We start from the raw sequence: 13538 nt of genomic DNA, 5'->3' as shown, positions 1-13538 counted from the left end.
TCAGCTAGGAAACAGCTGTCAGGAAATCCTGTTTTGTACATTTGGAAAACAATCTGATGTTTCCACATATCATTGTTGCTGAAGCTATTTTGACCTACAAAATAAAAAACCCATTGCAACTAACAACAGTTCTACAGAGCTCTCTGTGTCAATCTGTCATGTCATGACTTTTTCATATGACTACAGTCAATCTGTCATGTCATGACTTTTTCATATGACTACAGTCAATCTGTCATGTCATGACTTTTTCATATGACTACAGTCAATCTCTCATGTCATGACTTTTTCATATAACTACAGTCAATCTGTCATGTGATGACTTTTTCATGACTAAAGTCAATCTGTCATGTGATGACTTTTTCATGTGACTACAGTCAATCTGTCATGTCATGACTTTTTCATGACTAAAGTCAATCTGTCATGATCATGTTATATACCCCTGCAGCATGTTATACCTCAGCAGGATCATGTCATCTACCCCTGCAGCATGTTATACCTCAGCAGGATCAGATTTACTCCAGTCGTAATGTATGGTTAACATACCAGCATTATCAGTTCACAAACCTGCATCAACATGTCTACTTCAGCATGTCCAGTATTCAGCCAAGCAGTAGAAAACAACACAACCTCCATCACATGGGTTACACTGTAACGCAGGTTCACCCCAGGTTAGTTAACATCCATATATCACCAATGATCAGAGCTCCAGATAAGCTTTTGGTGTTGTGGGTATTTTACCCATGCATTTAAAAATCATTGGGTATCGGTAATTCTATCTGGGTATTCAAAATCCTGCTACCTACTAGTTTTTTTTACACATGTGGGTATTTAAGTTAAATATTTAATGTTTCGTGTGGGTTCGAGAGCTTTATAGGACTAAAAAATACCACGATACTTCCACAAGAAAGTGTGATGGCAAATGATCATGATGTAACTGTCATCGTTGAGTTTGGCAATGTTGACGGAATGCCCGTTTATAATTTCAAAATAAGTTGCTGATTTGCTAATCGAATATGCAGGGTTACTTCACAATATTTTGATGATACGCAAAAGTTTTATTTTTGTAGCGTATCTGTAATGTTCGTTGCGTATTTGATAAGCTTGGATTTTATTTTACTGCGTATTTCTGCATTTCTGATGCGTATTTTACGCAGATACGCAGCTTATCTGGAGCTCTGAATGATGCATCATCACTGTTGTAGTTCAGTATTCTACCCAGGAATCCCGAAGCAGGAGAAATGGGGTTTGACATCAAATTCAAGATTATTGCACTTACATAGCGATGTGCATGCATATGTGTGTGTGGCTACTTGCATTAGTCTGCACTTGTGCTGGTTTTATAGTGCTAGCCTACTGAGATACAATGTCACAGTTAAACATGGATACCCCACTCAGACACAGTATACTGACTCCGAGCTGACAAATCCTTGTTTGAGCCCCTTAATTCCGAGCACGAGGCAGGGTAACAAAAAGTATGACGTGGCCGGGGATTGAACAACTGACCTTTCTCTCTCCAGACAGACGCTCTATAGTCTGGACTATTGAGGCAGTCTGCAACATGAGACTTGATTAGCATACAAGTACATTAGTAATGGTGATTCAGCTAGAAAACAGCTGTCAGGAAATCCTGTTTTGTACATTTGGAAAACAATCTGATGTTTCCATGACTTTTTCAAATGACTACAGTCAATCTTTCATGTCATGACTAGTCAATGTGTCATGTCATGACTAGTCAATCTGTCATGTCATGACTATTTCATGACTACAGTCAATGTGTCATGTCATGACAGATAAACTATCGTAATATAAAAGACTTGGTGGTACAAAAAAGAACACATTTTCCACTTGACACTTATTTATTTGAATGAAATGAAATAATTGAGCTGAGTGAGCAACTAGACACTATAATATTATAATTTAGCATAGCATCAACATGATCAATTGTAATAGTGTACTTGTTTCACTACCTACAGCCATCTTCAACATCTGCCCAGTCCAATTTACTTGTACCAGCTGTGTACACTGATATAAGTCAAGAGTTCTTAAATTGGATGCCAAGACAAACTGAGTGGTACCCTTGGGGGTGTGGCACCCTCATGAAAGAATGAAGGAGTCATTTGTCATGTTGAACAAAAGAAGTGACCAAAAGTTCAAACTAAACTGACTGGAATTTACCCAAACCTGCTCCAAGACTTCTATTCCACCCCAAATCTGCAGCAAAATGTCAGTAAAAAATCCCAAAATAAGAATTTCCAGTTTCATGTTTATCACTTATACATAGTTATATGTTATATGTATAGTTATAACTTATGTCATGGCTTTGTAAAGGTGAGTGAGTGAGTGAGTGAGTTGGGTTTAACATGTTTAACACCGCTTTTAACAGGATTCCAGTTATATCGCTGCGTGTCAGCTTATTGTGGGTGGGAAACCCAGAAGTGATGCAGGTCTCAGACGTTTACCACTTTGGTGAAACCTACGAGCACGGGTATGGAGCTGACAAACCTAGAAACATAATCGGGGCGAACCGGGATTCGAACCCACAATCATAGGTTTCTGGCGTGCCCAAGGGACACAACTCTGTACAGCGAGTCGCAGCACCTTAGACGACTGGGCCACCGGTGTCCCCCTTTGTAGAAGTGACTGGTCTTTCACTGATAACATGTTCAATAAGGAAGAGGCTCTAATGTTCACGTTTACATTATTGCATCAAATGTAAAGTTACTCAGGGTTATATGCGACACACAAATGTTGAAAATGGACACAGAAAAAGGATATACCGTGTCCTGAGGGACGCACAATATATCTTTGTACCTACAGCACATCAAAAGCATTTGTGGGTGTCAGCCATTTTGTCCATCAATCCTGACCTCTCTCGAAATGATCATTGATTCATTCCAGGCTCTATGGAATTACGAAAACGTACAGTACTAAACACCATTTCATTACTGACAGGACCCTTATATAGTCTGCAAGGACCCTTAAAATTAACGTATTCGACGCAATAAGCGCCCTGCTCTAATAAGCGCCCAATGCGGTATTTGTAATTTGGCTAGTGATCAATCCCAATTAGCACCCCTTCCGATTGATCAATGTTCACAAGACTTGTTTAATCGCTACAATACGCACTTGTGTGTTATATGCACCCTTAATTATGGGCAATTAAATTCTAGAAAAATACATTTGTCGTACATAAACATTTCAGGCTGTCAGCATAAACCACAAAATTTATCTTTCAACTGTTTTTTTTACCAAAATAAAATTCCAATAAGAGCCCCCTATTTCTAATTTTGAGAGCCCCCTGGGCGCTTATTACGTCGAATACGGTAATTTTTGTTCTCCCCTGGACCCCTACTTTCACTTCAAACTAAAACCCAGTAACTCATGCCTGGGGCTGGGACTGGACACAAAATGTGTGATCCTATATGAATCACAATGGCCAAATACCTGGCACACCGACAATTTACAGTTGGCAGTGTCAAGTATGGCACAGTGGATGAAAATATTTTTTGTTTTCACTACTAATTAGTGTTTGGAGTAGCAGTTATTAATGAAAACATTTAAGGTAAGAATCAACATTTAATACTTAGCGTGCAACTGTGATCGATACTTGTACTCAGAAGTAAAAAGGCACGATCAAAGGTTGCATCATCCCACTCCTACTTGTTTTAACATACAGTGTTAACATGGTTGAAAAAAATTGAATTTAAGAAAAAAATAAGTAATCAGAAACCCAATTTTGAGCAAAAACCCATATTGTTTCTCAATTTGCTTGCCAAAGGCAATTAGATTGGACGCTTAGACAAATCCCTGACTTATATCACCAGGGCGTGATTTAAGGAACTTGATTTAACCTGTACCAGATGCATGTTGACAGGAAAACCTAGTTGCACCAGACTAAACCAGGTTGCACCCTGGTCCCATAAATTTATAAAAGTTGAAACACAGATGCATAAACTTATCTAAATAAGAACAATTACTGTGTTATATGTCATGAAACTGACACAACAAAGGGAGTTTGTTCAAAGATTGATGTTGTGTGGACATGTAAGGCTTAATCAGACACAAATTTGAATTTATGGTACATGCACTGACTCAGCCTAGTAGACATAAAAATTAGGCTGCATTTTTCAATAATAGGTTGCACTGGTGCATGTTTTATAAGCTTAATCGAGCCATGATCACGTAAACATGGTAAACTAATACTGCAATCTATACCATGTATACCAAACCCTTTTGAACATGTTGAGTCTACTCATCCTTTGACAATGTTTTGAAAGCTTTTAAAGTTAATTATATGGGTTGTTATGAGCTGAGCTTACAAGACCGATAGAAATGTCACTAGACTCAGCCTTCAGACCAGCGGTGAAAGTTGCAGACTGATAATGCACGGAGAATTCTTGTACATGTAATAAATGTAAGGTTAACATGATATACTAGTCAAAAGACATTAAACAACACCGGATTTGTTTCTAGACTTTAGTTAAGTTGTCATGGCTGGTGGATATTACACGACACAGCCTTCCAAATGTGGGTCTTCAAGTTTTGAGTAGTATATAAATGCCATCAGAAAACACTACTTTTCTACACGTACAAATCTTTTTCTCATGGTTGAATGTAGTTGAAACTTGTCCTACTTCCAGTACTCACAGTGACTTGTTACCATTGTTACAGCAGTCTTTGAAATTCACGCTTGGATGCTAGTCCAAGTCTACTACAATGTAATTGTGCTGATGACAAGTAAAAATCCAGTGTTGGTAGTGAGTGAGAATAGTTTTACGCCACTTTTAGCAATATTCCAGCAATATCATGGCGGGGGACACCAGAAATGGGCTTCACACATTGTACCCATGTAAGGAATCGAACCCGGGTCTTCGGCGTGACGAGCAAACGCTTTAACCACTAGGCTACCCGACCGCCCCCCAGTGTTGGTAGACCCCATTGACTAGAAGCATTTGATGGCAATAATTCTGAACCTCAACAGGCCATGTTACAATCACTGCTTCATACCTTAGTCATGTTAGTTGAGGCCTTCTTTCATCCCAGTGACAGTAACCATGGTAACAATGTACAAAATAATGTCAAAAAGTATTTTTTAATCTTAAAAGGATTAATAATATTACTGAGAACATATTAATGAGAAAACATGAACATGATGAAAAAGGTATTAACCAGAATAAAAATAAAAACCATTGTTAAACTTTGTCATCATTAGTCTGCCTACATCATGTACATTACCAAGCTTTTTCTTCTGCATGAATAGTTTATATAAGCTTAAATAACAATACCAAAAGAAAGCCCACAGTACTGAGGCTTTAGACTCACACATGTAGCTAAAATGGCAAGCTATGATACCTGCCATTCACGCAATGATTCAATAAGACAGAATCTGACACTGCCTATCCAGCCTTCGACATTCACACCAGCCCGAGACCACTGTTGTGCTGAAGACAAGTAAAAATCCCATGATGGGAGTCCACATTGAACCAGTTCTCAGTGCTCCAACTTTGCTACAAATTGGTTTTGAAAAAACCGACAGGAGTATAAAGAGTAAATATTTCTGTCTTGTTCAAGCAGTTCTCGGTACAAACTTAGTGAAATAAGTTTTACACTAGTCCTCTGGACACATCTCAAAATGCTGAATTTCTAAGGTTGTTAGAGCCCTAACAATTACTACTACTGTAGACATGAGCATTATCATATTTAGAACACATAAATACACTGAGGCACAATTCACATTCCAGGTAGCTTCAAGTCATGAATATGCTGAAGGAAACATGGATTTCACTTTGGTACAAAATAGATTACCATGTTTAAGAATGTTTTCCTCACCTATGCAAATGCAAAACGTTTCACTGAGGTGAAGCATAGTGAAAATATTAATTTCTTTTTGAGTATTGAGAAATCTGATGCTTCATCAGTTTCCAACAACCGTATCCTTGTTCTGCCCCCCAAGTGGATTGTCAGTGTTCTCTGTTATGATATCTTCATCCACACAATCCATCGGCTCTATCTTTGGCTGTACCAGTGCTTCTGACGGCTGGACAACGCCTAACGATGACCCTTCAAGTGTGTTCATCACAGAGTGATTCTTTCGCTGAATGGAATTAATCTCAGTGTCCCCTGGTGACTTCAGGAGTGATTCCGTCTTCCGCTGAATGTCCACAGATTGAATCACACTTAATGACTCATCTACCAGAGTGTTCAACCCTGTGTCTTCGTCCACTTGAGAGGACTGGATCTCATTCATTGTCCGCACAATCAGTGAACTGATCATTTGCTCACTAGTTGGTGGTAATTCTGATGTCTGGTGCTCACTGTCCAAGCATTTAGTTTTGTCTTTTGCACTCAACTTCAACCTCCGAAGCATCTTCATGTCCTCTGGATTGCACTCCGGCTGGTTCTTCAGCCAGCGAATACACTTCTCAAAATGCACCACTGCATCTGAATCGCTAGGGAATGAAGGTTTTCGCTTTCTCTTTTCATTTGGTTTGTTTTCACTGTTGAATATTGCAATTTCTTTCTTCACTTTCTCAATGATCTCCACATCTGATAGTAAGGGAAAAAGGAGAAAAGAGTCCACTTTGTCGACCCAGTCTGCTATATCCTGCAATGTGACATCGTTGAAGAAATCATGACGGGACAGAATTTCAAGGATTTTTTCTGATACTGATGGTTGATTGTTGCACTCATTGTCTGGAATCTGTGTTTTCCTAATTGACAAATTCCTGAAAAATTCAGCCCATAAGTGTGCAATGTCCCCTCTCTTAGCATCACTCCAAGCATCCACCGAGAGCTGTAGAGCTGTTTCCAGATTGAAACCATCTAAGTACTGCTTAAAAAGGAATGTTTTTGTTGAAGGTGTAGCAGTGGACCCAGCAAAAGCTTTCTTTACTTGTGAGAGTCTATATTCCTTTTTGAAAATTTCTGGGATACCTGAGCAGAGAGAGAGTTTTTTGTTTGTACAGTTCGGTGGCAGAAAGATTGCCCGAACTGAACCATCTTCTGTTGTCAGCTCATCTGTGGCAAATGGGTGAGCTGGAGAACTCTCAAGAATTAGTACTGCATTTTGTGAATAACCATTCTTCTCTGCTTCAACTTTCACTGCGGGAATAAAACCATTAGTGAACCAATTTTTCAAAATAACCGGATCCAAACTGGCATCATCTGTGGTAACAAGTCGAGATGGAAGATCTGCATTGTCTTGTGGTCCAGCATCACTTCCTGGGTTGGCAATGACTAGCAGTGGTAGTTTGTGTGATCCTGTTCCATTTACACACAACAAAAATGTTAGTCTCTCTTTGGCTGATAAGACGTCAGACTTCATCATTTGGGCTATTCTGACTGGCAATGACTTCCATGACAGTCGAACTTCACAGGCGTAATAGATCTGATGTTCAGCCAACTCTTTTTCACGAATATGAGCTTTCAGTTTTTCTTGGAATGAAGAAATGTCTTTTTGCATAACAGCATTGAGGTCAAGTTCAGCATGTAAGTGTTCAATGCCACAACGTTGTTTGAAACGAAATAACCACCCCGAAGATGCTTTGAACTTCGTGTTCTCTCCATTTAGCTTGTGATCAAAGTAAGCTGCTTTGCGTGTGATCACTGGTCCAGTGATGAAACTTCCCTTTATCCTTTCTTGAATATACCAGATATGCATGCATCTCTCAAGTATTTCGTGGGTAGGCCTTCTCATCACCCGTCGTCGCTTTGTCATACCTTCATTTGCTAATGCAGTCGAGCAGAAATCGAACAGCTGCTTTCTATTTCGCATTATTTCGTGAACGGTAGATTTGCCGATGTCATAATGAACAGCGATATCACTTGCCCTTTCATTGTTTTCTAGTCTCTGAACAATGTCTAACTTTTCTTCGAATGTCAAAACCTTCCGTTTTCTCACGGTTGCGGACATAATGAACAATCGCGGTCACTGTATAATCACTGACAGAAAATGAAGAAAGTCTTCATTTGTGAGCTAAACGTCAACAACACTTTGACTACTGGAATACGCAGTAATTGAGAACATCATTGTGCGGTCGATCGCCACATATCGTAAATGTGGTATCATTCTCAAAAGTTAAAATATTTGGATAAATACGAATACTGACATTAATTTTGTCACTTGGGCGCCATATTTGTAAGGGCGGATAACTCTAAGTTATTGTTTTACAGGTTCCTGGATCCCCCGCCTTGTGTCGCTGCGCTCCTTCCTAAACTGGCTCTTCTGTTGGTACGCGACGCAAGCTTAGCGGTGGACAGGTCTACTCATATTGGTGGATTCTGGCTGAAGGATGTAGGATCGATACGACCTAGATCGAGGGAAACATTTAAAGAAAAAACTTATTTCACCTTTATTTACCTCTTCAAACTAAAGATGTGTATCTTTTTAATGAATTCTTCATTTATCACTTTATCAGATTACAATGTATTTAACTGGTGAAGATCGGGGCTATAATTGATCTTCAGCAGATAGATAGATAGATAGATAGATAGATAGATAGATAGATAGATAGATAGATAGATAGATAGATAGCTAGACAGATAAATATTCTTTATTTCCTCCAGATATTGAAGATACATATCATATATGATATTATGTATAATTACTGAGCTGTACAGTAGTAAAATTTAACAATATTATGAGAAATGATAACTACAAAATGCATGACAATCAAGCATTCTTATAACTGTTTTGAAACAGATACAGCCATTTCCTACAGTATCTTGACACAATAAGGTCACCCCATAGACTTTGAGATAAAGAGCTAACACACTCAGGCATACCGCCAAGTAGTACAGACAGGATTATATCATCGTCCTCACTACATAGTCTTGTAAATGTAGAGACATCTATCACATCACAAATGATTTCAAATAGTTCATTTCTGTCATTCATATTCAATGTACAATACAAAAAGACATGCTTAATAATATCACGAGCTACAATTCTACATCGACATTCCCTAGATTCTATATTTAGGCATCCCAGCCGTACAAGATGAGACAGGTTTGGGAACTGTTCAAGACGTTCAAGTGCAAGCAGCCAGAGTCTGTGTTCTTTATCATTACATAGCGAAACATATCTATTTAAGTTAAGTCTAGATAGCAGCTTAGATCTTACAGCGCTCGATGTCAATCACTGGAGTGTCTGGTCCAGACTCGAGTATTACCTGGCGCCGTCATATAGCTGGAATATTGCAGAGTGCGGCGTTAAACAAACACAGAAAAAATCAAAAAGTGATAACAAATTGTCAAGGGGTCGCTCTATATATTTCCTGAACAATTTAACCCTGATGTAGGACATATTCGTTACCAGGTTATTAGGAGGAAGATCTAAAACGAGCGCAGTTCTTCAGTTTCAAAATTTAAATAGGCATATGTGTGCATTTGTAAATGCTAGTATGCTATTATATATCCATACAATGCTAGTAACATTATTATTAAATCGCCTACCACAGAACATTAAATGTGGAAACTATCGTTATTGTGTGTACCACGCTTGGGTCCACCCCCCCCCCCCCCCCGACTTGAAATACTACATTTCACCTTCCCCTAAAAAACTACTTTACTTCAACATCAAATATTCTGTCATGAATTCACTCCTATGAATTCAGTCTTGATTTGACATGCAAATATGTTTTCACATTTTTATCTCCATTCAACATTATTTCATTTATATGTGAAGATCCGGGGTAGAATAGGTCTTCAGCAACCAATGCTTGCCGTCACAGGCGACTGTGCTTGTCTCAAGAGGCGACAAACGGGATCGGGTGGTCAGGCTCGCTCGTTGTCTTGGTTGATGCGCATGATGTCAATCACTGGATTGTCTGGTCCAGACACGATTATTTACAGACCGCCGTCATATAGCTGGAATATTGCTGAGTGCGGCGTTAAACAACAAACCAACCAAACCAAACATTTATTAAGCCCTGCGAAGATCCAGGTCTGAATTGGTCTTCAGCAACCCATTGTTGTAAGAGGCGACTATATATTTGATCGGGTGGTCAGGATCGCTGATTTGGTTGACTATATTCCAATTGTAGATCGACACTCATGGTATCAATCACTTGATTGTCTGGCCCCGACCGGTTATTTACGGACCGTCGTCATGTAGTTTGAATATTGCTGTGAGCGGCGATAAACAACACACAAAAACGCACAAAACACATTTATAAAAGTAGTCATTTTTTAAGTTTCTGAGGATGTCTAACGATGTTATACAGGATGCGAGGGGTTGTCCGCGTTGTGTCATTTACACAATCAGACTCAATAGTCGGCCAAGATCTTTGCGGTTTACTGCGTGTGTATAGAGACATAGAAGCATAGACGTGTGGTTGCAAGACATATTGCTTATAATGAAAGGTAGTCACAGTATGATATCTACGGCAGGCGAACGTGATATATCTTGAATATTGCGCAAAGCTGCGTAAAATCAAACTCACCGACTTTGTTTAAATATTTCAGCTTAATGGGATGGGATGACCCTCTACGATTTGCTGACATATTATTACAATACAGATACAAGTCCAGAACGACAGAGGAATTGAAATTTAAGACTTGGTAGGGTGCTGGTCCTTGTTCAAATTACATTCTTTCTTCATGGCGAAGTCTTTGTCACTAGGTGAGCGCATTCATTGAAGCGTGCGTAAAATAACAACCAGCTCCGAAGAACTCGAAAGTCCCCACGCTTAGAGTGAGTAAGTATGGTTTTACGCCACTTTTAAGCAATACCAAAGATATATCACGGAGGGGGACACCAGAAATGCGCTTCACACATTGTATCCATGAGGGGAATCGAACCCGGGTCTTCGGAGTGACGAACGAACGCTTTAACTACTAGGCTACCCCCGCCCCCGCACGATTAGTGGTGCGGTGAGGTAAAATGGGGTTTAAAGTCGTGTCCAAGATTATTGCACTTATATACCGACGTGCATGCACGTGTGTGTGTGGCTGCTTGTACTAGTCCTGACTCTTGCCGATTTTATACTGCTACCCCACTGAGATACCATGCCGCAGTGTAACATGAATACCCAACTCAGACACAGTATACTGACTCCGAGCCGACCAGTCCTTGTTTTAGCCCCTTTATGCCTAGCGCTAGGCAGGGTAACAACAAGTACTATCTTTTAACGTTCTTTGGTATGACATGGCCGGGGATCGAACCCCCGGTCTTCTCTCTCCGGGCGGACGCTATACCACAAGACCATTGAGGCGGTTCGCGCGATTAGAGGTGGTTGACTTGTGAACAACCAGAATATATTTTATCATCCATTTTTATACAATGTAACATGCCTTATTACATGTACATATGTATTGCTTTTCGGCACCATGATACTGGGGTAATCGAACATTCGAGACAAGCGGAGTTAACAAAATAAATGCACCGATTACAACATTGTCATTGTGTATGCTCAAAGCTCTACACTTGACAGAGCTATATACACATATACACACATAAAGCTACCGTAATAAGATTAGTACAGGGTCTGCATGTTTTAAGCCCCCTCGTAATTCAGCCTATGGACATAAAAATGGAAACATAAAACGCTTTTAAGCCCATGGGCTTAAATAAAATTGAAATATTGATTGATCTCCCATATCGGATTTTCTTCAATCAGACTTGTAGCACGCTTCTGTATGGTCAATTTGAACCAACATTGCACCTTAAGCGCTGTTAGAGCTTTCCATATTTCCAGTCCAAAAAGAGGCCCTTACGTGGGTGATGTTCTGGGTACCCATTTTGACAACGCATACGACGGACATGCGTAACTGCGATAACGGTTTACTGTTACTTTATTGACAATTGTCATTTCAGTTTTGAAAATGTTGCTCTCCCATACCATTTGTGAGTATTGTTTCATTAATCTTGGGATATTCATTCGTGCTTTTTCCTTTTTCGTGTTTAAACCCTAGGCTTAAATTTGGATAAAACGTTACTCAGTTAAAATAGGCAAAATCCGTAATTAAACCCAGGGCTTGAAAACCTGCAGTCCCGGTAATACTTTCTTAACAGAGAGGTTTCATGGTGGCTCTTGAAATAGTCAAAGGAAGGATATAGTCTCAGGTTGAGAGGCAAATGGTTCCAAAGAAGCGCAGCTCCATAGCTTAAGTGAGTGAGTGAGTTGGGTTTAACGCCCCTTTTAACAGTATTCCAGTCATATCGCAGCGTGTCAGCTTAATGTGGGAGGAAACCCCGAAGTGATGCAGGTCTCAGACGTTTACCACTTCGGTGAAACCCACGAGCACGGGTATGGTGCTGACAAACCTAGAAACATAATCGGGCGAACCGGGATTGGAACCCATAATCATAGGTTTCTGGCGTGCCCAAGGGACGTAATTCTCCACAGCGAATCGCGACGCCTTAAACCCCTGGGCCACCCGTGCCCCCATAGCTAAAGGATTTTTGACAAAAAGATTTCAGGTTGTGCACCGGGACAGTAAGAATGTGATGTCAACAGATCGTAAGGCTCTACAGCGAGTTTTTTGTCAGGAGCTCAAGCAGGTATTCAGGGCCTCATTCCTCAAAGCTATCTTAGCGCTAAGGTAATCGTAAGTCCCATACTTTAACATAGGCTTACGATCACCATAGCGCTAAGATCGCTTTGAGGAACGGGGTCCTGGACCAGTGTGGTGAGATTTGTAAGCAGAACAGAAGACACTGTAGTGTCCTCTTGCCATAACAGGAAACCAATGCAGGGCTGTAGGTAAGGAGTTCGCCCCACTTTGCTGACTGTACGAGCTACAGTGTTCTGATCGGAGTGTTGGATAGGAGTTTCTGACATACCAGTCCCGTTGCAATAGTCCAGCTTTGACAGCACCAATGATCTGGCAAGTGTATGAGCTGCATTTGTTGTCAAAGAGCTGCCGATGTTGCTGATATTCCTGTGGCGGAGGTAACGTGCCTTGCAGGTGTTATTAACATGGCTCTTCGTTGTTAACTCCAGACGAAGTCCTACAGTTTTTTGGACAGAAAAAAATGATGTTCTGAAAACTATGGGGAAAAAGTCCTCGGGTAACACGATAAAAAAACCATTTCTTTGGTAGCCTGAAAAAGAAATGAGTTGTTGGTACCAACACAAATCCCAGGCCCCCCAGTTTCTTATATTAGCAGCGGCATCCATAATCAGTTATATGGAGAGATGTAGTGTGCACATTGGTCATTACCCAAACGTCGAATGCTTATTTGTCTTACGGCCAGAACTCCTACAGTTTGATGGGAGGGGAGATGGTGAATTAAACTAGCACGTCAGTGCAAACATGGGGTCGTCTGGAGGGGCCACATATTCAATATTTGATGTGGTTTAGAAAACTCCTAATGTTGTCAGTAGCTAAACGCGAGATGATCAAGTATGATCAACGTACCGAGGCTTAACAATGGTAAAACACAGCGCTGTAAAGTTCTCTCTATTTAAAATCTGTATAACTTATGGTTAATTGTGATCTCCATTTAATATTTCGCAATGAATATATAATATATATGTGTGTGTGTGTGTCAGTGTTAGTGTTAGTGTGTGTGTGTGTGTGTGTGTGTGTGTATG

The 13538-nt window shown here is 40.1% G+C and overlaps 1 protein-coding gene across 1 annotated transcript; it reads right to left on the bottom strand.

The window, feature by feature from the left end:
* Positions 1 to 5914: 5914 nt before the first annotated feature.
* On the bottom strand, positions 5915 to 7462 carry LOC125376246 (tigger transposable element-derived protein 2-like). Its single transcript, XM_048388225.1, has one exon. The coding sequence runs from the start codon at positions 7460 to 7462 to the stop codon at positions 5915 to 5917; it is 1548 nt and encodes a 515-aa protein (XP_048244182.1).
* Between the last annotated feature and the right edge of the window lie 6076 nt (positions 7463 to 13538).

The sequence above is a fragment of the Haliotis rufescens genome, unplaced genomic scaffold (genome assembly GCF_023055435.1).
Source record: "Haliotis rufescens isolate VD_foot unplaced genomic scaffold, xgHalRufe1.0.p SCAF_7, whole genome shotgun sequence".
NCBI classification, from domain to species: domain Eukaryota; kingdom Metazoa; phylum Mollusca; class Gastropoda; order Lepetellida; family Haliotidae; genus Haliotis; species Haliotis rufescens.
The sequence above is the reverse complement of the archived record's forward strand: the minus strand, read 5'-3'. Positions and strand labels throughout refer to the sequence as shown.

Bases quoted from the DNA above. Each gene is read 5' to 3' on its own strand.
- LOC125376246 (XM_048388225.1), bottom strand. From the start codon at position 7,462: ATGCAAAAAGACATTTCTTCATTCCAAGAAAAACTGAAAGCTCATATT.